Source organism: Adiantum capillus-veneris, chromosome 10, assembly GCF_014529385.1.
Source record: "Adiantum capillus-veneris isolate H3 chromosome 10, ASM1452938v2, whole genome shotgun sequence".
NCBI lineage: Eukaryota > Viridiplantae > Streptophyta > Polypodiopsida > Polypodiales > Pteridaceae > Adiantum > Adiantum capillus-veneris.
In genome coordinates this window covers 161,487,242-161,512,566 of record NC_140940.1, presented here as the reverse complement: position 1 = coordinate 161,512,566, position 25,325 = coordinate 161,487,242, and the positions used below count along the sequence as shown (strand labels likewise).

At 44.8% G+C, this 25,325-nt stretch overlaps 1 protein-coding gene across 1 annotated transcript in view; it reads left to right on the top strand.

The window, feature by feature from the left end:
• The first annotated feature begins 218 nt into the window (after positions 1-218).
• Positions 219-25,325, top strand: part of LOC147449977 (zinc finger (CCCH-type/C3HC4-type RING finger) family protein) — an 83,122-nt gene continuing 58,015 nt past the window's right edge. The window contains exons 1-2 of the mRNA XM_086522329.1: positions 219-369; positions 849-936. Of these exons, the coding sequence (XP_086378455.1) occupies positions 356-369; positions 849-936 (102 nt within the window). The 5' untranslated portion in view covers positions 219-355. The remainder of the gene's footprint in view (positions 370-848; positions 937-25,325) is intronic.

Here is a 25,325-nt window from a genome sequence, read left to right as displayed (position 1 = left end):
TGTGTGGCAAGGGGCTGTAGGGAGCACATGTCGAAAGGAGGTTATCGCGTCACGTGGCGCAAGGGGGGGGGGGAGATCCCTCCCCGTTTACAATAGTATAGATATAGATTCTTCCTTTGCCGGAAAGTGTATAACTCCTTCCCCCGTTAATTCTTACCTTTGCTAGCTCTTCGGATTGTATACTAAATAATCTAAAGGGGCGGGCCTAGTGAATTTTAGCTTGTCGTGGGGAAGTTTAACCTTAGGCTAGTAAGTGAGGAGTTGGAACAGTAGCTTCCCATGTACATAAACGTCTGAATAGCAGATAGTACTAGCGCAGGGAATACACGAGGACAGTCTCTGCGAAGCGAAGGACATGCCGACAAAGAGGTCAGCTCCTCTCCCTTCTTTCTGCGTGTATACTCGGGCGCACGCACGCGCGCGCGCGCACACACACACACACACACACACACAGAGAGAGAGAGAGAGAGAGAGAGAGAGAGAGAGAGAGAGAGAGAGAGATCTTCCATTCGTTTTGTTCTTGCACATGTAAAGAGGCTTTTCAATTATACGTTGCCCGTGTCTTGGTTTGTATGCTTCCATTATGTCGCCCACTCGGTTTGCTGCACAGCATCGCATCTTCTTTTGTGTTTTATAATTTAGACGTGTTCTGGTTGTTTGACATTATTTCTTCTCTTGCTTCTTTACGGTTTGATTTCTCTAATTCCATTTTTTGCATTATATTAGTATGTTGCTATCTGGCCTCATTATGTTTCTTGCTCAATGGTTTTCTTTGTTGACACGATAACAAGTTACATGTATAAAACCCTATTGATCTCTTTATATGTGATGATGACCAATTGGAACAGGATCCTTTGCAAGTATTTCAAACAGGGAGCATGTTTTAAGGGCGATGGCTGTGAATTTTCACATGATTGGCGCGATCCTGACTGCAACGTGAGTGAAATTATTTTTGAAGCAATTGCAATTTCTGCCTGTGAAGATTCTGAGCTCTGCATGCTTATTGTACGAGTTAAGGTCACATTAACTCTCTTCCGTCTCTCAAATCGTGATGAACATGAGTTTTTGATTGTCTGTTGGTCTGCCATGTTTGCTATCGGCGAAGATTTTTTTCAATTGGATATTACTCAATGAGTCAATGCTCCTAGTCATCAGAAGCTCAAGAGGTTCTGAACTCCATCTGCAGTGGAGGTGGCTGTCACGATTATTTTTTCTTTTGTTATCAAGGGAGGAGTTTCAGGCTTTATGTGTCATGTGCTTGTGCGTGCATAATTTATGTGTAATTTGTGTGAAGTAGTTATCTAATTAAGAGCAGTTACGTGGCACGGGAGCCATGGGGTAGAATGCAATCAGATCGTGAACTCGGTCATCGAAGTATTGTATGTCTTAGATGATAGTCTATGGATGCCTGCTAGGCCTTTTATCTGTTTAAAAAGGTTGAAATACAGGAAACCTTGAAATGTCCATGGTGCTGGTTTTGTAAGGTCTATGAGTAAGTATGATGAAGGCATTTGTTTTAGTCTGGATGTATGAGGAACGAAGCAACTTAGAGGGTGCTGAAGAAGTTTTTTAGGAGAATGAGCTCATCAAGCATTGGAATGTGATTTAATAGACAACTTTACTATCTTTTACAGAAGTGAAGCTTTAGCTTCATTCTGCAGAAGTTTTTGGCAGCATGAACTTTTATCAACGACAAGAAGAATGAATCTTTTCATGGATGAGATTCACACTAGGGACTCTTCATACCGATGGATGGTGTGTGTATGGATTGAGAAAAGTTAAGGCTATTTAAGAATGGCCCCGCATGCAGCTTATTCATGCATATTCACCAGCTTTGATACCATGCTGTTTCTTGCTGTAGAGAAGAACCCTCTCTAGAGTTTTGATTCTCTCTGAACACGACTCTCTAGAGTGAATTTTATCCCTCTAGAGTTTTGCTTTTGATGCTAGCTTTTTCTTGCTGCATTGTCCATTTTAAAAGAGCGATAGCTTTTCCTTGTATTATTGGATCGCAAGTGAAGGCTAGATTTGTGTTTTCTTGCTTTCTTGGGCTGCTTTATTTTGTGTGGGCTACTTTCTTGGACAGCCTCCTTTTGTGTGAGTCGCTTTTTGGGACAGCGTCCTTTTAAGATCGCTGGCAGCTTTTGGCCCAGTTGCTTACCTCAAAACTCACAAACCATCAGATCAGTCTGGCTCCTCCCACGGTGAAGTCAACACTTTGTTGCGATTCCGGTGGTATTCCATCAATATACTTTGTGTGAGCACAATCCAACAACACAATTTGAGATTCTAAAGTTCATCCTATCAGCAAAAAAACAGCGGTTTGATAGTGGCAGTTCAGAATGACCACTTCTCTTGTGCAAGAGCATCCTTTTCCCAATCCTCTTCTGGCTCTCACTCTATTAGTTGAGTTTTGCTTTTGCAGCTGTTGTCGTTGTTACAGTGTGCATGGATCCTTTTCAAGAAGAAGTTATTCCGCACTACCAAGCACTCGCCTCCTGAAGTGCCACATGCTCAATATTTGTGGAGTTTTGCCTCCACAGATGAGATTATGACGCAGAGAACCTAACAAAGTAGAAAGCACCCTAGAAAGAAAGAAAAGGATGCACGACCCGAGCTCACTCTTTGAGAGAGGATCAACTACATCAAAGAGGGAAAGTGTTTTGAATGCGGGGAAACTGGGCATATCTCCTCGAAGTGCCCTAAAAAGGCACCGAAAGAACAGAATGAAGAAAGGTTAGAGAGTTCGAAAGCAGCTGAGGAACGTGGGAGAAAAGGTAGATGAAAGCAGAACTAGTACCACATTGCCTGGGGCCCGAACCGAATCAAATGAATGAAAGTACAAAACTTTGCCGCTTTTAGGGCAAAGTGAAAGATCAAGAAGCCCTCTTTTTCTTTGATGAAGGAGCCAAGGCCAACTTCTTTTCACTTGAATTGGCGGCTCGATTTGGAATTACGCCCGATAGGCTTAGGCCACAGGTAGAGGTAGTTCTAGTGGCACCTGGACGGGATGTTGCCATTACACTGATCACTGGGAAACTTCGTTTGCAATGTCAGGGGTGTTTAGGGCACAAGGATTTCTACGTAATTCCCTTGGGAGGTTGTGACGTCCTATTCGAAATCCCTTGGTACCACAAGAACAACGCCGTGGTTGACTACCGGGCCGAGAAAGCGACTTTGACAAATGAAGGGCACAGAGATTGTACTTGATGAAATTCAATTTCTGTCACGTGCACATCTAACCCTATGTGTACGTGGACAAGCTACTTCATGGCAAGGGTTCAATTCAGTTCAGTTAGCATAGATTAGGAAGTGATATGGCACTTTTGTGAGTCTGTTCGCAGACCATGCATATCTAGACACTTAGAGTAGATGCATATCCTCTGGTTGCACACAACATGATCATCAGATTTTCATCAGAACCCATCGGGAGCATTTTTATAGTGCATGGACCTATTTTCCCTATTTTAGCCAATTTTCACTTACTATTTTTAAGTGACTTTTGTTGGGAACTGGGTAGGGCAATTAGGCCAAGGACATATTTAAGAAAAGCTAGCGCTAGCAAGATCTGGCAGAAGAGGCAGTAGGAACCGCGTGTTCGACAGTGTACCTTCTCAGCAAGACCCCTTGGCAGGAGACAGCGTTTTCAGCCATCCAGAAGGCCTAGCGTTTTCAGCATTTGCAGATCAGCTAGCGTTTTGCAGTTGCGGATCAAGCCCGGCAACAGAACTCAGCAGATGCATAGCGTTTTTGCAACAAGATAGATTCAGCCCCTAGCGTTTTTGCATCAGCATGTCAACCTAGCGTTTTGCAGTTTCCGGCAACATTAAGCCCCTCTACATCAGCGTTTTCAGTTTTTAGCATAGACACATCGTAGTAGAAGTCCCGAACCTCGCAAATCTCACCTCCCGCAGCAGATCCTTGCCGCACGGCCAACGTAGTTTGCAGATTCGGCCCAGAAAACGCAGATTTCAGCATCTGCGTTTTCAGCGCGTCGTCGTTGCATCGTCGTCATCACCAATATAGAGTCAAAATCCAGCAGATAAAGATTTGCAGATTTCAGCGATTAGCGTTTTCAGATTTCAGCCCGTCTCGTCGTCGTCCTCATCGTCGTCGACATCGTCGGCAAGTCCAAAGCATTGTAGAGATAGTGCAATCAATAGTAGACCGCTCTCGCCATATAGAGTGGGACCTTCAGAGAAGGGTTTTGACAACATTCTGGTGTCGTATTCTTCTAAGTTCTCTCTCTACCTTAGTCTCATGCACCTTCATTCACAGTGTTCACCCCTTTCTTTGTGTCCATTACACTCTCTCACTAAAGGGACGGAAGGCTCTCCCTTTCGTAAGTAAAAGGAACCTTGAGCACAGTTCGGAGCACTCATCTTGAGCAAAGGTCAACATTCACTTCTGCTATACCTTACATTGGTATCAGAGCGTTGGCAGTGTTCTGTATCACTCAAGGAAAGAACCACAAGAACCACATAATTTTTTTTGCTTGTTGCGGTCGCATGTAACCCAAGTCCACTTGGGCGTGTCGATTCCTAATCGTGTGTTTGCAGAGTGACAGGAAACCCAAGAAAGAAGGGCTTGTCCAGCCTCCCCTTGTACCTCTTTTCACTCATTGAGAGCGCACCGTGCACTTAGCGGCCGGCCAATCGACGTGAGGTAGGAAAAAGCAACCTTGGTGTGAGCGCAAGGCCGCCAAGGGGTGCGCCCGCGGAAACGAGAAGAGCTCGGGTGAAGAGAAGATCCTTCTCTAACACAGATTGCAATCGAAAGAAGAACCGCGAGAATCTCAAGAACCTCAAGAACTCAAGAACCTCAAGACCCTTAAGAACCCAAGAACCAAGAACCACAAGAACCAAAGTTCCTCGTGAACTTACGAACCCACGACTTCAGTATACGGTCATTACCCGAAGCGGAATGGATACTTCACATGGAGGTGATGTCACAAAGTGATGACGTGGCTATCGACAGCAGAAACCCTAAATTCTGCCAAAAACCCTAAAATTTTTGCAAACCGTAATTTTTGCCAGAAACCCTAATTTTTGGAAACCCTAACCTAACTGTTGATTGGAAACCCTAATTAGGCGGGGAATGCCACGTGGCAGCATGTACGGATTTCTGGATTTTGCGGAGGCTACAAAAAGCAGAGCGATGTTCTTTTTTTTGCAGTTTTTGGCCACGCAATGATTTGGAGAGAGAGAAAGAGAGTCGAATTGCTTTATTTTTACTCTCATGGAGAGAGAGAGAGAGAAACTGCTTTTGGTTTCAAGCTTTTGGGCATCCCTTCTAACATTTAAATTCGCGGATTAGGGCTCACTTCTCAGAGCATCTGGACGCAGAGTCTGAGAGTGAAACCCTAACCGCTCTCTTGTACTTTGATGATTGATTACTACATAAAGAAATACCGAAAGGGGCGCCAGTCTTTGGGGCCAATATCTCTAGGCACGGAACTCCATCGGGCCAATGCAAATCTATTGTGATCTGTGAATTGTTTTGAAGTGGTTATTTGGTGTTGTCGCGATTGATTCTTGACTTGGAGTGTCCAAGTCTGTTACAGTGGTATTAGATCACAACCAATTTCTCTTCTATGGGAAATCCGATCCCCATTTTTTTTTTCCGCGGCACCTATGGCTTCATGCAAGGATCAGTCGACTCGCTCTGCATCTGGAGACGCGGGCAGGGATACAACGAAGATTCCGACAGAGAGTATGGCCCGCCTCGGCCTACTCAAGCGGAGCAAAGAGAGATGAAGCGTCGTCAATTGATCAGCGATGCAACAAAGATGATGCTCAGTTTTGTGAAGGATCCGAAATTGGCAAAATATATGAGTGAGACTTCTTTTCAGGAAGTGCATGCGCAGTGGCAGAAAACCATCACACCACCCCTGAAACCCGCTCTCAAGAAACCTTCTGATCACAAACGGTAGTCAGAGAAGGAATTACAAGAGGTAGTTGATGGACGGATTGCTCAGCTTTTTGACGCGCAAAAGAAAGCCTAAAAGCGCGGCAAAAAGCAGAAGAAAAGCACTGACTTCCCGGGATATTTGGGTCGTCGGTCGACTTTTGACAAGGCAAAGAAACAGAAGAAGCGTGTTCGATTTGAAGGAGTACCCAATTCTTCTTCTTCTTCTTCTTCTTCTTCTTCTTCTTCTTCTTACAGTTCTTCTAGCTCTTCAGATTCGAGCGAAGAAGACAAAAAAGGTAAAAAGCGAAGCAAGAAACAAAGCTTCGGAAAGGGAAAGAAAAAGGCAAAGAAGGCTAAATCTGGCCCACAGACTGACAGTTATACTGAGGACTCGTCTACAGACAGCTCAGATTCTGATGACGGAAACTTTTATGCGAACAAGAAGAATTTTTATAAAGCCAACCAGTATGACTTTCTGGAAGATAAAAGCAAGAAAGTTTGAGAGTTTAAGGAAGGTGGCCACTCGATCAAGTTTGATACTTTTTCTGGATACTCAGATGCTTCGAAGGCTTTGTCTTTTATACAACAGTTTGACATCGCTTTCGCGGAAGGACGCTACTCAGAGCACTCCAAGATTCGAAGAGGTGCCTCTTATCTTAAGGGGAATGCTCTCGCTTGGTGGTCCACGCTTCTTTTAAACAAGACTGCGCCAGTTAAATGGCTGAAATTTAAGAAGCTTTTTATTTCTTCTTGGTTGACGCAAGAATATGAACGAGATATACGAGCTGCTTGGAACCATCTTCGGATGACCAAGAAAGATACAATCAATGCTTATTGTGAAAGATTCTAGAGCTCTTTTCTACCCGCCTCTTCATTCAAGAAGATCTCATTCAGAGAACAGATTGAGCGGTTTACCTTGGGTCTACCTACAAAGATCCGAGATCACTGCTTGGAACAGAAGTTAGCTTCTATTCAGGAGTTGATGAGCCATGCTAAGCGGGGCTTTGCCATTCACTCTCGCAGTCTGACCTACCCCACAGATGAGGCCATGACACAACGAGCCGAACAGAGTTCTGGGAATGAAAGTGGAAAGAAAAAGAGCAACCCAGAGAAAAAGGATGCACGACCCAAGCTTACTCCTGAGGAGAGAGCTAGCTTCATCAGAGAGGGAAAGTGCTTTGGATGCGGGGAACATGGACATATCTCCGCGAAGTGCCCTAAAAAGGCACAGAAAGAACAGAATGATAAAGACGACGATGGGCCTGAGAGTTCGAGAGCAGCTGAGGAACGTGGCAGGAAAGGTAGATAGAAAAACAGAACTGGTACCACATGGCGTGGGACCTGCACCGAATCAAATGATTGAAAGTACAAACTTTGTCGCTTTTGGGGCAAAGTGAAGGATTGGGAAGCTCTTTTGAAGGAGCCAAGGCCAACTTCTTTTCACTTGGAATTGGCGGCTCGATTTGGAATTACGTCCGACAGACTGACGCCACAGGCGGAGGTAGTTCGACTGGCACCCGGATGGGATGTTGCCATTACACCGAGCATTGCAAACTTCGTTTGCAATGACAGGGGTGTTCAGGGCACGCGAGTAACGTTCTACTCAGGATCCCTTGGTACCACAAGAACTACGCCGTGGTTGACTACCGGGCCGAGAAAGCGACTTTGATAAATGAAGGGCTTAGAGATTGAACTTGATACACTTCAGTTTCTTACTCATTCTTTTGGGAGAGAACTGAACGATGGATAAAGGTTGAATATGTTTTGACCTGATCAAAAGAACGCCGAGATTTTTCTCCACACTCATGCCGATTGCTTTTTAGAGGGCCTCAAGATCAGACCATTGACCTGATACCTGGAAGCACGTCACCGAACCGGCCACCTTACCGTGTGAGCCGAGTACAGAATGAAAAGATTATGAACCAAGTGAAAGACCTCTTGGAAAAGGGTCTTGTCCAGCCTAGTACTTCACTGTATTGCTCTCCAGTGTTGTTGGATTTGAAGAAAGACGGATCTTGGAGGATGTGCATTGATTATAGAGCTCTCAACAAAATCACCATCAAGAACAGATTTCCGATTCCTAGGATCGATGGTATACTCGATAGGTTACAGGGATCCTCGTGCTTTAGTAGGATTGACTTGAAGAGTGGATATCATTAGATCCGAATCGCGTTGGGAGACGTCTACAAGACAGCTTTTCGGACGACTTTTGGGTTATTTGAGATTTTGGTGATGCCTTTTGGCTTAACCAATGCTCTTGCGACATTTAACCGGATGATGGACATGATTTTTTGAGAGTACAGGCTATTTGTGTTGACACTTTCTTTGATGATATCATTGTTTTCTCCAAGAATGAGGCAGAACACAGAGATCATCTGCTCGCAAACTCTGATGGTCCGTAAAGACAGTAAAATCCGCTCCGAGTAGGTAATGCCGCCACTGAGTAAGAGCATGGATAACCGCCAAAAGCTCTTTCTCATATATTTGTGTTGTCATCTTCGGCCTAGAGAACAATCGGCTCTCGTAAGCAATGACATGGCCTTCTTGCATCAAGACCGCACCCAGACTACGACCACAAGCATCACAATATACTTCAAATGACTTCTGCAAGTCCGACAAAGTCAAATCTGGTCTTGTAGTCAATTTCTCTTTCAATGTCTGAAAGGAAGTCACCTCTTTGGGTCCCCATGAGAAAGGTACTCCTTTCTATGTCAAGATATGCAAAGGGGAAGCAACCTCTACAAACTTTCGTATGAACCGCCTGTAGTACGAACACAATCCCAAGAAGCTTCTAACTTCATGGACATTCCTCAAATCGGGCCAATCACGGATAGTCTCTATCTTGGCCGAGTCCATTTGCACTCCTGCTGCTGACACAATGTGTTCCCAAAAGTGTATCTCTGGTAGGAAAAATTCACTTTTCTTTGCATTAATCACTAACGTGTGATCTCGTAATGCCTGAAAGACTTGAAGCAGATGATCTCTGTGTTCTGCCTCATTCTTGGAGAAAACAATGATGTCGTCAAAGAAAGTGTCAACAAATAGCCTGTACTCTCGAAAAATCCTGTCCATCATCCGGTTAAATGTCGCAAGAGCATTGGTTAAGCCAAAAGGTATCACCAAAAACTCAAATAACCCAAAAGTTGTCCGAAAAGCTGTCTTGTAGACATCTCCTGGCGCTATCCTGATTTGATGATATCCACTCTTCAAGTCAATCCTGCTAAAGCACGAGGATCCCTGTAACCTGTCGAGTATATCATCGATCCTAGGAGTCGGAAATCTATTCTTGATGGTGATTTCGTTGAGAGTGCTATAATCGATGCACATTCTCCAAGATCCATCTTTCTTCAAAACCAACAACACTGGAGAGCAATACGGTGAAGTACTAGGCTGGACAAGACCCTTTTCCAAGAGGTCTTTCGCTGGGTTCATAATCTTTTCATTCTGTACTCGGCTCACACGGTAAGGTGGCCGATTCGGTGGCGTGCTTCCAGGTATCAGATCAATGGTTTGATCTTCAGGCCCTCTGAAAAGCAATCGGCATGAGTGTGGAGAAAAATCTCGGCGTTCTTTTGATCAGGTCAAAACATATTCAACCTTTATCCATCGTTCAGTTCTCTCCCAAAAGAATGAGTAAGAAACTGAAGTGTATCAAGTTCAATCTCTAAGCCCTTCATTTATCAAAGTCGCTTTCTCGGCCCGGTAGTCAACCACGGCGTAGTTCTTGTGGTACGAAGGGATCCTGAGTAGAACGTTACTCGCGTGCCCTGAACACCCCTGTCATTGCAAACGAAGTTTGCAATGCTCGGTGTAATGGCAACATCCCATCCGGGTGCCGCTCGAACTACCTGCGCCTGTGGCGTCAGTCTGTCGGGCGTAATTCCAAATCGAGCCGCCAATTCCAAGTGAAAAGAAGTTGGCCTTGGCTCCTTCAAAAGAGCTCCTTGATCCTTCACTTTGCCCCAAAAGCGGCAAAGTTTGTACTTTCATTCATTAGATTCGGTGCAGGTCCCACGCCATGTGGTACCAGTTCTGCTTTTCTATCTGCCTTTTCTGCCACGTTCCTCAGCTGCTCTCGAACTCTTAGGCCTGTTGTCGTCTTTATCATTCTGTTCTTTCTGTGCCTTTTTAGGACACTTCGTGGAGATATGTCCATGTTCCCCGCATCCAAAGCCTTCCCCTCTTTGATGAAGCGAGCTCTCTCCTCTAGAGTAAGCTTGGGTCGTGCATCCTTTTTCTTTGGGTTGCTCTTTTTCTTTCCACTTTCATTCCCAGAACTCTGTTCGGCTCGTTGTATCATGGCCTCATCTGTGGGGTAGGTCAGACTGCGAGAGTGAATGGCAAAGCCCCGCTTAGCATGGCTCATCAACTCCTGAATAGAAGCTAACTTCTGTTCCAAGCAGTGATCTCGGATCTTTGTAGGTAGACCCAAGGTAAACCGCTCAATCTGTTCTCTGAATGAGATCTTCTTGAATGAAGAAGCGGGTAGAAAAGAGCTCTAGAATCTTTCACAATAAGCATTGATTGTATCTTTCTTGGTCATCCGAAGATGGTTCCAAGCAGCTCGTATATCTCGTTCATATTCTTGCGTCAACCAAGAAGAAATAAAAAGCTTCTTAAATTTCAGCCATTTAACTGGCGGAGTCTTGTTTAAAAGAAGCGTGGACCACCAAGTACGAGCATTCCTCTTAAAGTAAGAGGCAGCTCTCCGAATCTTGAAGTGCTCTGAATAGCGTCCTCCCGCGAAAGCGATGTCAAACTGCTGCATAAAAGACAAAGCCTTCGAAGCATCTGAGTATCCTGAAAAAGTATCAAACTTGATCGAGTGGCCACCTTCCTTAAACTCTCGGACTTTCTTGCTTTTATCTTCGAGAAAGTCATACTGGTTATTTTGTAAGAATTCTTCTTGTTCGCATAAAACTTTCCGTCATCGGAATCTGAGCTGTCTGTAGACGAGTCCTCAGTAGAATTGTCAGTCTCTGGGCGAGATTTAGTCTTCTTGCCTTTTTCTTGCCCTTTCCAAAGCGTTGCTTCTTGCTTCGCTTTTTACCTTTTCTGTCTTCTTCGCTCGAATTCGAGGAGCTAGAAGAACTGCCAGAAGAAGAAGAAGACGAAGACTGGGTACTCCTTCAAATCGAATACGCTTCTTCTGTTTCTTTGCCTTGTCAAAAGTCGACTGACGACCCAAATAACCTGGAAACTCAGTGCTTTTCTTTTGCTTTTTGCCATGCTTTTTTTTTTTGGCTTTCTTTTGCACGTCGAGAAGCTGAGCAATCCGTGCATCAACCACGTTCTCCAGTTCCTTCTCCGTATATTTCTTGGAGGCAGAAGGTTTCTTGAGAGCGGGTTTCGGGAGTGGTGTTGTGGTTCTCTGCCACTCCATCTGTACCTCTTCCAAAGAGGTATGGTTCATATATTTTTCCATCGTCGAGTCCTTGGCAAAATTGAGCATCATGTTTGTTGCATCATCAATCAATTTTCGACTCTCCATCTCTTGCTGCTCCGCTGGAGTAGGCCTAGGCGGGCCATACTCCATCTCCAGATGCAGAGGGAGTCGACTGATCATTGCCTGAAGCCATAGGTGCCGCGGATTTTTTTTTTCGGGGATCGCATTTCCCATAGAAGAGAAATTGGCCGTGCTCTGATACCACTGTAACAGACTTGGACACTCCAAGTCAAGAATCAACCGCTACAGCACCAAATAACCACTTCAAAACAAGTCAGAGATCACAATAGATGTACACTGGCCCGACGGAGTTTCGTGCCTAGAGATATTGGCCCCAAAGACTGGCGCCCCTTTCGGTATTTCTTTTTATATTAATCAAATCAAAGTACAAGAGAGTGGCTAGGGTTTCACTCTCAGACTCTGCGTCCAGATGCTCTGAGAAGTGAGGCCCTCACCACTAATTCAAAGGTTACAAGGGATGCCCAAAAGCAGATCCCCAAAAGCTTCAAATCAAAAGCAATTGCTCTCTCTCTCTCTCACAGAGAGTCAAAACTTGAAAGCAAAAGCATTCTCTCTCTCTTTCTCATATTGTAGAGAAAAAGAAAAATTTGCGTTGCTCATCGTTTTCATTTTTTTTTCTTTTTTTAATAGCCTCCGGGATTTCCGAAAATTAGGGTTTTTGGCAAAAATTAGGGTTTGCAGGAATTTTAGGGTTTCTGGCAGAAATTAGGGTTTTTGCTGTTTGTAGTCACGTCATCACTTTGTGACAAACACAGTCCCAAGAAGCTTCTAACTTCATGGACATTCTTCAAATCGGGCCAATCATGGATAGTCTCTATCTTGGCCGGGTCCATTTGCACTCCAGCTGTTGAGACAATGTGTTCCAAAAAGTGTATCTCTGGTAGGAAAACTTCACTTTTCTTTGCATTAATCACTAACTTGTGATCTCGTAATGCCTGAAAGACCTGAAGTAGATGATCTCTGTGTTTTGCCTCATTCTTGGAGAAAACAATGATGTCGTCAGAGAAAGTGCCAACAAATAGTCTGTACTCTCGAAAAATCTTGTCCATCATCCGGTTAAATGTCGTAGGAGCATTGGTTAAGCCAGAAGGCATCACCAAAATCTCAAATAACCCAAAAGTAGTCCGAAAGGTTGTCTTGTAGACGTCTCTCGACGCGACTCGGATCTGATGATATCCACTCTTCAAGTCAATCCTGCTAAAGCACGAGGATCCTTGTAACCTGTCGAGTATATCATCGATCCTAGGAATCGGAAATCTGTTCTTGATGGTGATTTTGTTGAGAGCTCTATAATCGATGCACATCCTCCAAGATCCGTCTTTCTTCAAAACCAACAACATTGGAGAGCAATACGGTGAAGTACTAGGATGGATAAGACCCTTTTCCAAGAGGTCTTTCACTTGGTTCATAATCTCTTCATTCTGTGCTCGGCTCACACGGTAAGGTGGCCGGTTCGGTGGTGTGCTTCTAGGTATCAGATCAATGGTATGATCTTCAGGATGAGCAGGGGGTAACTCTCCTGGTAGGCCCTCTGAGAAGCACTCGGCGTGAGAGTGGAGAAAATCTTAACGTTCTTTATCAAGTTTAGACATATTTGTCCTATCCTTATCGCTCTATTCTTTCATAAAGATCGAGTAAAAAAACAGACTGGATTTCATTAATTTCGAAATGGCCGAAGCCGATACAATAGGGTCAGACTCGCCCTTCAGTTTAATGTCAAGTACAATTGTTCTGCCCTTTTTTGTAGTCAAAGTCGCTTTTCTCGCCCGATAATCGTCCACGGCGTTGTTCTTGTGGTACCAGGGAATCCCTAAGAGAACATCACAACCCTTCAAAGGAATTATGAAGAAGTCCTCATGCCCCAAATACCCCTGACAATGCAACCGAAGTTTGCCAATGGCAGGTGTAATGGCTACGTCCCTGCTGGGTGCCGCTAGAACTGCCTCTGCAAGTGGTCCCATCAGATCGGGAGTAATCTCGAGCCGCGCCGCCAATTCCGGTGAAATGAAGTTGGCCTTGGCTCCTCCATCAAAGAAAATCAAGGCCTCTTGATCTTTCACATTGACCCAAGCTCGGCAAAGTTTTGTACTCTCATCCATGGTGTCGGGATCGATACCCACACAATCTGGAACCAGTCCTGTTTTCATCTTGCCTTTTCGTCCACGTTCCTCAGCTGCTCTCGAACTCTCAAGCCTGTCGTCGTCCTTATCATTTTGTTCTTTCTGTGCCTTTTTAGGGCACTTCGCGGAGATGTGTCCCGGTTCCCCGCATCCAAAGCACTTCCCCTCTTTGATGAATCGAGCTCGTTCCTGAGGAGTAAGCTTGGGTCGCGCATCCTTTTTCTCTGGGTTGCTCTTTTTCCTTCTACTTTCATTCCCAGAAGTCTGTTCGGCTCGTTGTGTCATGTTTTCATCTGTGGGGTAAGTTGTTGCTAAATTGGCTTTATCTGACATAAAAATAATTCTAAATGAATTATTGGATTTATAAGTGAGAGGGTTTTCTCGCGTGGAACATCAAGGAAAAATAATTCTAAATGAATTATTGGAATTTTAAGTGAGAGGGTTTTTCTCATTGGAGACATCCGAGTACAGAGTATTCCTAGTGCGTCATTCAAAGTAATGACGATAGCACCGTGAACGAGAATATCTGTAAGGCCACCAGGAACGGGTACTTCTGATGCGTCACATCGGATGGGTGACACGGAGCATCGGGAAGAAGTATCCGACCATCCGGGAACGGACATCTCTGATGCGTCATAGGATGGGTGACATAGAGCATCGTGAAGGGGATTGCACCGTAAGTTCGGTAGGAAAGGACTAGGTGATGGATATTCCTGATGCGTCACATGGTGGGTGACGGGGCATCGGAAAGGGGATATCCATAGTCGAGCGGAAATCCGAACTGGAAAGAGGAATACGCGTAAAGACGCAAGCACAAGAATAAAGATGGGTTCTGAGAAGCTTTTCTTAAAAAAGCGGAAAATTTGAACGAGTTTTCCGGGAAGAGCAAACGCTTTCCCGCGAGGAATCTATGTTTGCATTGCATTCGTGCATGTGGTAGCATCCAGGGACGCCTGGGAAGTGCTGTGAAAGCATTGATTTTAACTTATAAGGTTTTATTGAGTTTTTGGGCAGGTTCAGACCAATTTTAAAAATATGCCGGCCGTCCACTTAATAAGTGGGCAGCCACTTAGAAAATAAAGCAACAAAACCAGCCAGCGAATTCTCTCTCCCTATTTCGGGTAGAACAGAAAAAAGAAAAAAAAGAAAAAAAATGGCCGCGATCTCTCCGCGAGCAGCTATTCGTGCCATGGTGAAGGAGCTATAAAAGCACCACATGCCCTCACCGAAGGGAGGTTGCCAACGCCAGCAAGAGAAGACTCTGCCGCTAGAAGACGCGAGAGATCGTGAGACTACGAAGCACGGAAGTCGCTTTTCTCGCGCAAGAGCGACAGGTACCTATTGTGGATTCGCCATACGAATTGTTGTCATGTGTTTGCGTGTGTGTTTGCAGGTACTTCAGCGCGAAGGAGAAGCGAGAACGTTTCGGCCTACGCTTGGGAATTCCGGAAACGGAATTCGGAAATTGTCTGCGGAGTCTCAACTCCGAGTACAGACGGAAAAAGGATTGAGAGCTCTCGGATTTCCCTTACGGGAAGGAACGACCATCCAGTCAGAGATTTAGAACGGAGGGGTTTTCTCCGGTTCTTGTGCTTGTAAAAAGATTCTCCCTAATAAAGAATTCTCTTTAAGGGGGGGGGGACCAACCCATCTTCTGGTCCCCAGTACTGTGTCAATCTTCTCACTCTCTATTTATTTCTCTCTATATCCTCTGGCTTCAGTAATAAGTGATAAATCCTATTTATCCGAATGTATTTTATATTGTTATACGCTCCCGTTTGTGACAGTGGTATCAGAGCATGGTCTCCTCTCTTTCTCTGTAAAGGAGGACGACTCTGGGAAGATACGGGAAGAAGCCATGACAAGCCAAGAGAGAAGTAAGCAGGCGGAAACCTAAGCCCTGCAAGAAAAAGCTCGCAGAGTTGGAATTTTTTTTCTCTCTGCAAGAAGTCGACACAAGACTTGGGATTCTCTGAGAAGGCAACAAGAGCATGATGCTCAAGAACCTAGAGAATCCAAGGAGTGGAATGCTCGAGATCCTTTAGAATTCAGAAGATATCCATGAACATCAATCCAGAACCATAGCCAAGAAATCCCGTCATCTCGGGAAGGATATGAAGAAGGTCTTTAGACCTCAGAACCCTCCGATCAAGTTTGATACTTTTGACGGAAGAGAATATGCCCCGAAAGCTCCCACTTTCATTTGACAGTATGAAGTTGCCTTTGCAAACGGCAATTTCTGAGAAGCGTTGAAGGTGAGGCATGTGACCAAACACCTCAAGGGGATTGCAAGTACTTGGTGGTATACCAAAGCTTTGCAAGGAACTTACAACAAGACTTGGATTCAATTCAATGCTGAATTTTTTTTCCTCTACGCTTTGAGGAAGGCATCCAAGAAGATTGGGATCGGTTTGCCCAATAGAAATACGAGCAAGTCCAAGCAAGTAGTGGTTCACTCTTGCCAAGGTAGCTCCACTCTTGACCCTCTCTGAGGAAGGAAAGATGAAGAAATTGAACGAAGGACTTTTGCCCGAATTTTGTAAACCCATCTGCAATATACTTTGCAGCAGATGGTGGAGTCAACAATAAAAGCTGAAAGTGTACACCTTGATGTACATAGAATACAATCCCCGCAGTGGGACGAGAACCATTGAACACAGAAACAACGAATTTTTGTTACCTCTCCTCGAAGGATACATTGCTATTCGGAGAAAGTTTGGAGTAAGGGAATTCAATCTAACTCCCGAGTTTTTGACCCTCAAACTTTAAGTGAGGGGGCAGGTCTTGGATCAAAGTTAAATCTTTGAGGAACTCATAAAATGCGTATTGCTTTTATGCACGAGATATGAATGTGTCTGACCAGGACAATCACTCTCGCGTATTTATGAGAGTAGGATCAATTTGAAACATTGTTTTCTGAGATGAATTGGTTTGCTCAACCATCCGGAAGGTCAACTATTGATCTCGTATCCGGTAGTTCACAAACAAATTACCTGCTATTGCGGGTAGGACGGCAGAAAGGAAGGAACCATTCAGATCTTTCAACCAAGAAAGCTTTCACTAAGCTTGAATACTCTTTAAGCCCACACCCCCTACCCGGTAAGGGAAGATATGGTAGTGCTTTTCGCACAAGTGAATGAACACTCTTTACGAGGGAAGGAACAAGCGACGACTACGGCCTATGCTCGAGGAATCCAAGGATTGAAATCCTAGATTATTTGATGAGCGGGTTTTGCTCTAAGATCGAGCCAAGGGATCGTCAAGTTGAGCGTCTTTGCTGTAAGGATCTTACAAAGGGAAGGTAATTTCCCAGGTTCATTGAAACTCTAACACAGCTTAAGCATTATGTACACTTTTGAGTACATGGATAACACACGAAGATGCAGACCTATGCCAAGGAACTGGACGAGAGTTTGTTATACTCTCTTGAGCGCCTTTTTGCGCGCAAGAATATTCCGACACGAGAATCTCTATTTGAGATGTGTTTGGGAGAAGGAATCTACGGAGAAGAGGTTTTCCGATGGTCATTGATCATTGAGTACGCTATGTGCTTTTACCATTACAGTAGCAACTTTTGGTTGCGGTATATGTTTCTCCATGAGCAGGTCAAGTAGCATTTACACGCTGCTGGAATAAATTCGAACTATTATGTTCGTAAGAATATAGTTCGCCAACCGTTTCAAAATGGTAAGAATTACATATGGGAGAACATCCCTGAGAATCAAAGAGGATTCGCTCTATTGTGAACTGGGTTTGAACGTACGTTCCGAAAATGCTATGGCTAGAATCCTATCTGCCTGGGATTTTGCAAGTCGTCATTGATGCTCGCAAGGTGAATCATTTTTTATGATTTTGTAAGGAAGAGACGCTAATGGGCGTCGGGAAATCACTGCTGGTGGTAATAACTCGCAGGAGGAAACGATTGGAAGGAAGTGCTGTCGTGCACAAGGAATCTTCGGCCTGGAACCGTCCGCCCACGTTGAGCAACGGCTTGGAACAAGAACCTTCTTTAAGGTGATCGCAAATTGTGGAAGAAAGACATCGAGTTTAATGCTCTATGACTTGAGCATTCCCTATGTGGGAGGACACAAGAGGTTTAAAACCCTCTGGACTAACAACGCAGGATTATGCGCAAGGACAAATACCTAGATTGATTTCTAGGAAGATTATTCTTCTCGAAACAATTTGCCTACCCACAGCAAAGGCCCGGAATAAGAACTTACTTTGGTAAGATGACACACTTTGTCTGCCACACAGGAAGATTCACAAGAGCTTAATGCTCTCGACATGCCCTATGCGGGATGACAGAAGAGGTTTAATATCCTCGGGACTAATAGCGCAAGGTTATGCGCAAGGACATAGACCTAGATTGATTTCTAGGAGGAATTATTCTTCTCGGGATTGAGAAGGTGGAATTGAGTTAACAGATTCTCGGATGAGGAAACTTCCAATCTGTTGGAAAGACGCGAATGACGAGTTCTTACATGGCTCGTAAGTTTGATGAATGGTGAAGGATATCCTTGAGGTACTAGAGGAAGGACATGAAGCGGTAAGGTAAGTATTGAATTCTTGAATTTTTGTTTAATTTAATTTTTAAGTTCTCTTTTGAGAAAGGACTAGCTCAACTCACCATTGAGAAAGATTTGGAATCTTTCCGGTTTCTCCCCGGCAGTTCAGTTGGACCTCTACAGTTGAGGACAACTGTTTATAAGTGAGAGGGATGTTGCTAAATTGGCTTTATCTGACAGAAAAATAATTCTAAATGAATTATTGGATTTATACGTGAGAGGGTTTTCTCGCTTGGAACATCAAGGAAAAATAATTCTAAATGAATTATTGGAATTTTAAGTGAGAGGGTTTTTCTCATTGGAGACATCCGAGTACAGAGTATTCCTAGTGCGTCATTCAAAGTAATGACGATAGCACCGTGAACGAGAATATCTGTAAGGCCACCAGGAACGGGTACTTCTGATGCGTCACATCGGATGGGTGACACGGAGCATCGGGAAGAAGTATCCGACCATCCGGGAACGGACATCTCTGATGCGTCATAGGATGGGTGACATAGAGCATCGTGAAGGGGATTGTACCGTAAGCTTGGTAGGAAAGGACTAGGTGATGGGTATTCCTGATGCGTCACAAGGTGGGTGACGGGTGCATCGGAAAGGGGATATCCATAGTCGAGAGGAAATCCAAATTGGAAAGAGGAATACGCGTAAAGACGCAAGCACAAGAATAAAGATGGGTTCTGAGAAGCTTTTCTTAAAAAAGCGGAAAATTTGAACGAGTTTTCCAGGAAGAGCAAACGCTTTCCCGCGAGGAATCTATGTTTGCATTGCATTCGTGCATGTGGTTGCATCCAGGGACGCCTGGGAAGTGCTGTGAAAGCATTGATTTTAACTTATAAGGTTTTATTGAGTTTTTGGGCAGGTTCAGACCAATTTTAAAAATATGCCGGCCGTCCACTTAATAAGTGGGCAGCCACTTAGAAAATAAAGCAACAAAACCAGCCAGCGAATTCTCTCCCTATTTCGGGTAGAACAGAAAAAAGAAAAAAAAGAAAAAAAATGGCCGCGATCTCTCCGCGAGCAGCTATTCGTGCCGTGGTGAAGGAGCTATAAAAGCACCACATGCCCTCACCGAAGGGAGGTTGCCAGCGCCAGCAAGAGAAGACTCTGCCGCCAGAAGCCGCGAGAGATCGCGAGACTACGAAGCACGGAAGTCGCTTTTCTCGCACAAGAGCGACAGGTACCTATTGTGGATTCGCCATACGAATTGTTGTCGTGTGTTTGCGTGTGTGTTTGCAGGTACTTCATTGCGAAGGAGAAGCGAGAAGGTTTCGGCCTACGCTTGGGAATTCCGGAAACGGAATTCGGAAATTGTCTGCGGAGTCTCAACTCCGAGTACAGACGGAAAAAGGATTGAGACCTTGTCTCTCGGATTTCCCTTACGGGAAGGGACCATCGAGTCAGAGATTTAGAACGGAGGGGTTTTCTCCGGTTCTTGTGCTTGTAAAAAGATTCTCCCAATAAAGAATTCTCTTTAAGGGGGGGGGACCAACCCATCTTCTGGTCCCCAGTACTGTGTCGATCTTCTCACTCTCTATTTATTTCTCTCTATATCCTCTGGCTTCAGTAATAAGTGATAAATCCTATTTATCCGAATGTATTTTATATTGTTATACGCTCCTGTTTGTGACATAAGTCAGACTGCCAGAGTGAATGGCAAAGCCCCGCTTCGCATGACTCATCAACTCCTGAATAGAAGCTGACTTCTGCTCCAAGCAGTGATCTCGGATCTCTGTAGGTAGACCCAAGGTGAACCGCTCAATCTGTTCTTTGAACGTGATCTTTTTGAATGAAGAGGCGGGTAGAAAAGAGCTCCAGAATCTTTCACAATAAGCATTGATTGTATCTTTGTTGGTCATCCGAAGATGGTTCCAAGCAGCTCGTATATCTCGTTCATATTCTTGCTTCAACCAAGAAGAAATAAAAAGCTTTTTGAATTTCAGTCATTTAACTGGCGCATTCTTGTTTAAAAGAAGCGTGGACCACCAAGTACGAGCATTCCCCTTAAGGTAAGAGGTAGCTCTCCGAATCTTTGAGTGCTCTGAATAGCGTCCTCCCGCGAAAGCAATGTCAAGCTGCTGTATAAACGACAAAGCCTTCGAAGCATCTTAGTATCCTGAAAAGGTATCAAACTTGATCGAGTGGCCACCTTCCTTAAACTCTCGGACTTTCTTGCTTTTATCTTCGAGAAAGTCATACTGGTTGGCTTTGTAAAAATTCTTCTTGTTCGCATAGAAGTTTCCATCATCAGAATCTGAGCTGTCTGTAGACGAGTCCTCAGTAGAACTTTCAGGCTCTGTGCGAGATTTAGCCTTCTTTGCCTTTTTCTTGCCCTTTCCGAAGCTTTGTCTCTTGCTTCGCTTTTTACCTTTTTTGTCTTCTTCGCTCGAATCTGAAGAGCTAGAAGAATTGTTAGAAGAAGAAGAAGAAGAACTGGGTACTCCTTCAAATCGAACACGCTTCTTCTGTTTCTTTGCCTTATCAAAAGTTGACTGACGACCCAAATATCCCGGGAAGTCAGTGCTTTTCTTCTGCTTTTTGCCGTGCTTTCTTTTGCGTGTCAAAAAGCTGGGCGATCCATGCATCAACCACCTCTTCTAATTCCTTCTCTGAATATTTCTTGTGAGCAGAAGGTTTCTTGAGAGTGGGTGTAGTGGTTTTCTGCCACTGCTCATGCACTTCCTGAAAAGACGTTTCGCTCATATATTTTGCAAATTTTGGGTCCTTCGCAAAATTGAGCATCATCTTCATTGCATCGCCGATCAACTAGTGACGCTCCATCTCTCGCTGCTCCGCCTGAGTAGGTCGAGGCGGGCCATACTCTTTACCGGGATCTTCGTTGTGATCCGTGCCCGCATCTCGAGAAGCAGAGGGAGTCGACTGATCCTTGCGTGAAGCTATAGGTGCCGCGGAAAAGAAAATTGGGGATCGGATTTCCCGTAGAAGAGAAATCGGCTGTGCTCTGATACCACTGCAACAGACTTGGACACCCCAAGTCAAGAATCAATCGCGACATCACCAAATAACCACTTCAAACAATTCATAGATCACAATAGATTTGCATTGGCCCGGCGGAGTTCCTTGCCTAGAGATATTGGCCCCAAAGAGTGGCGCCCCTTTCGGTATTTCAAAGTACAACAGAGTGGGTCGGGATGCACTCTCAGACTCTTCGTCCAGATGCTCTCAGAAGTGAAGACCCAAACCACGTATTTAAATGTTTACAAGGGATGCCCAAAAGCAGAGCCCCAAAAGCTTCAAAATCAAAAGCAACTGCTCTCTCTCTCTGTAACAAATTGTTGACGTATCAAAGCCCTGAAGAAGGGAGCCAACTTGCAGATGTCGGCCGAGGGGCCTAAACCCTAATTTCTGCCAGAAACCCTAACTGCTGAAACCCTAATTCTGGAAACCCTAACCCTAAAACCTGCAAACCCTAATTTCTGCCAGAAACCCTAACTGCTGAAACCCTAATTCTGGAAACCCTAACTCTAAAACCTGCAAACCCTAATTTCTGCCAGAAACCCTAATTGCTGCAAACCCTAATTCTAGAAACCCTAAGAAGAACAAGCAACAAAAGAAGTCCTACCAACTTATGGGGACCCCGTCCGATGGGGCCCCAAGTGACATAAAGGCATTAAAAATAAAGCAGAACACACTCAAAAGACTTTGCACATCAAAATATGATGATGTGGCACCTGTACGGACGTCCCGGAATTCGCGGCGGATTTTTAGGGAAATCCTGAAATTTTAGGAAAGTGATTTTTTGGAGTCAGCTTTTCATATTTGATGCTTTTAGGCTTTGGGCCTTTAAATATGAGCCTTGGGGGCACTCTCTGGCACTCTTCAGCGCGCAGATTGCAGAGGAGGTGCTCCCCGGCTGTTGTACTTTGCGAATCAGCAGTAATATAAAGAAATACCGAAAGGGGCGCCAAGGTTTGGGGCCAATACTCTCTGGGGTGGAATTTCGCCACTCCGTGTCGCGTGTCGTCTCTCTCTCTCTCTCTCTCCATTTCAGTTCAGTTGTTATTTGAAGTGCTTAAAGTTGTTCAGTCTGTTCTTTTCTATTGGCACGTGGTGCCCGCATTTGTGACAGTGGTATCAGAGCATCAGGCGTGTGCTTTTCTGAAAGCATACCGGTCCTACAAAAGAGCAGACAGAGCTATTGGAATTGAATTATATTTGAGGTATCAGCCACTCCCACCCTTACTTCATCGCGCATCGGGCGCGCTCCCGTCTTCACCGCTCATGTCTTACATGGCATAAGCCATGCAAGAGAAGGATCCAGATTTGTTTCAAGTCATTGTTTTTCTCAGAAGCAGTGCCATGCAGATGTTGATGTCTATAGCTACCAAGCAGCATACTCCAAGTACTTGGCAAGCTTTCAAGAAAATTTTTGCCCGAAGTTATATGGTTTCTGACATCTTCCTTCGGAGTGCAACTTCTGGCAGAGTGGGGTATCCTGAAATGCTTGCCATGGAAACCCTAGCAGATTATAAATTGAAATTTCTCAACATCTCTCAGTAGATGTCTCTTCACGAGCAGATGACCTTGGAGGTTCAGTGTGATTGCTATCTCTTGGGACTACCATCGCCGCCAAAGAAACACTGTCTGTCCAAGAGCTGATGGACGATGTTGTGCTCGGCTACGACCTCATGGAAGGAACCTAACCCTAATTTTTGGTGCAGGTTTCAAGATGGAAAGTCAGTCGATTTTACGAGCTCGATTGATGTCGAGATTGCTTTTTAAGTTTAAGTTGTGTTTGATCTTGTTTGGTGATCCTGTTTGGAATTTGTTTGAAATGGATGATATCTGTTTTGAACCTGTTTTGGTGCCGATTTGAATTGTTTGACTCTGGTTTGATACTGGTTTCAATGATTGGTGATTTTACTCCTGGGTGGAGAAGTGAGAAATACTGTCTTGATATTGTTTGAACCTCGGAACGACGCAGGCCGATGCCTGGGGAGCGTTTTGTTGTATGCTTGAACCTCCGAGCGACGCAGACTGCGGTCTGGGGAGCGTTTGGTTGTACAGTCCTCTGAGCTCATGGCCCGGACCTTCTTAGGTTATTTGCGGGGGGAGTGACGAGGTAGTCGTTGAGTAGCTTCATACCGCAGACCGTTTGTCTCGGAGGAGTGCTCAGCGGCGCTGTTTGTAGTGTCTTGTAACATGCATATGTGAGCATTTGTGTTGCATTGTGATGTGTCAATTACTGAATATTCCTAATTGGATGAGATTGCCTGGGTATGTAATTTTAGTGCATCAAGACACCCGTGGAAGATCAGTACGGTCTGGGTGTGATGGCTAATTTTGCTACGCCGGAATATCAAGAGTTCCAATCTGGACGAAAGGAGAAGCTAACTCCTTGATCAAAACAGCCGAAGGAGAAGCTAACTCCTTGATCAAAAGAGCGGAAAGGAGAAGCTAACTCCTTGATCAAAAGAGCAGAAAGGAGAAGCTAACTCCTTAATAAAAAGAGCAAATTGATTGTCCCTCGGAATGTCCCTCGGAATGACCCTCGGAAATTTTTGAGCTAACTTGAGTTGTTTTGCAGATATGCTGTAATCGCGGACGATTACTCTCTTTCAAGAAGGGGAGATGTAACAAATTGTTGACGTGTCAAAGCCCTGAAGAAGGGAGCCAACTTGCAGATGTCGGCCGAGGGGCCTAAACCCTAATTTCTGCCAGAAACCCTAACTGCTGAAACCCTAATTCTGGAAACCCTAACCCTAAAACCTGCAAACCCTAATTTCTGCCAGAAACCCTAACTGCTGAAACCCTAATTCTGGAAACCCTAACTCTAAAACCTGCAAACCCTAATTTCTGCCAGAAACCCTAATTGCTGCAAACCCTAATTCTAGAAACCCTAAGAAGAACAAGCAACAAAAGAAGTCCTACCAACTTATGGGGACCCCGTCCGATGGGGCCCCAAGTGACATAAAGGCAAAATAAAGGAGAACACACTCAAAAGACTTTGCACATCAAAATATGATGATGTGGCACCTGTACGGACGTCCCAGAATTCGCGGCGGATTTTTAGGGAAATCCCGAAATTTTAGGAAAGTGATTTTTTGGAGTCAGCTTTTCATATTTGATGCTTTTAGGCTTTGGGCCTTTAAATATGAGCCTTGGGGGCCCTCTCTGGCACTCTTCAGCGCGCAGATTGCAGAGGAGGTGCTCCCCGGCTGTTGTACTTTGCGAATCAGCAGTAATATAAAGAAATACCGAAAGGGGCGCCAAGGTTTGGGGCCAATACTCTCTGGGGTGGAATTTCGCCACTCCGTGTCGCGTGTCGTCTCTCTCTCTCTCTCTCTCTCTCCATTTCAGTTCAGTTGTTATTTGAAGTGCTTAAAGTTGTTCAGTCTGTTCTTTTCTATTGGCACGTGGTGCCCGCATTTGTGACACTCTCTCTCTCTCTCTCTCAGAGTCTAACTGAAAGCAAAAGCATTCTCTCTCTTTCTCATTGCGTGGAGGAGAAAAAGCACCTTGCTGCAAAACGCGCCGCAAAACTCGCCGCAATTCACGGAAGTCTGTACCAGCTGCCACGTGGCATCTCCCCGGCAATTTTAGAGTTTCCTGGAATTAGGGTTTCAGCCAGAAATTAGGGTTTGCCGCAAATTAGGGTTTTTGGCAGATATTAGGGTTTGCAGGAATTTTAGGGTTTCAGCCAGAAATTAGGGTTTTTGCTGTCCGCCACATCATCACTTTGTGACACATAAAGGCACAAGGACAGACTGAAGACAGGCCAGAGAGTTCTAGAGCAGCGGAGGAACGTGGTAGAAAAGGCAAGATGAAAGCAGGATTGATACCGGATTGCATGGGAACCGACCCAAGCCAGATGGATGAAAGTACAGAACTTTGCCGCGCTTGGGGCAAAGTGAGATCAGGAAGCCCTTAGCCCAACTTAATTTCACCTGAATTGGCGGTGCGGCTCGAGATTACGCCCGACAGGATGGGGCCGCTGGCGGAGGTAGTTCTAGCGGACGAGATGTAGCCATTACGCCTGTCATTGGCAAACTACGTTTGCATTGTCAGGGGTATTTAGGCCACGAGGACTTTTACAACATGCCTTGGGAAGGGTGTGACGTCCTCCTAGGAATCCCTTGGCCCGTCCCTATTATATAGGCTTTGGGAATTTCAAAATTAATGAAATCCAGCCTTTTTGTTTACTCGATCTATTTGAAAGAATGAATGATGAACATCGAATGAACATGTCTGAACTAGAGAAAGAACGACAAGATTTTTTGCATTTTAGGCATTGCGTCA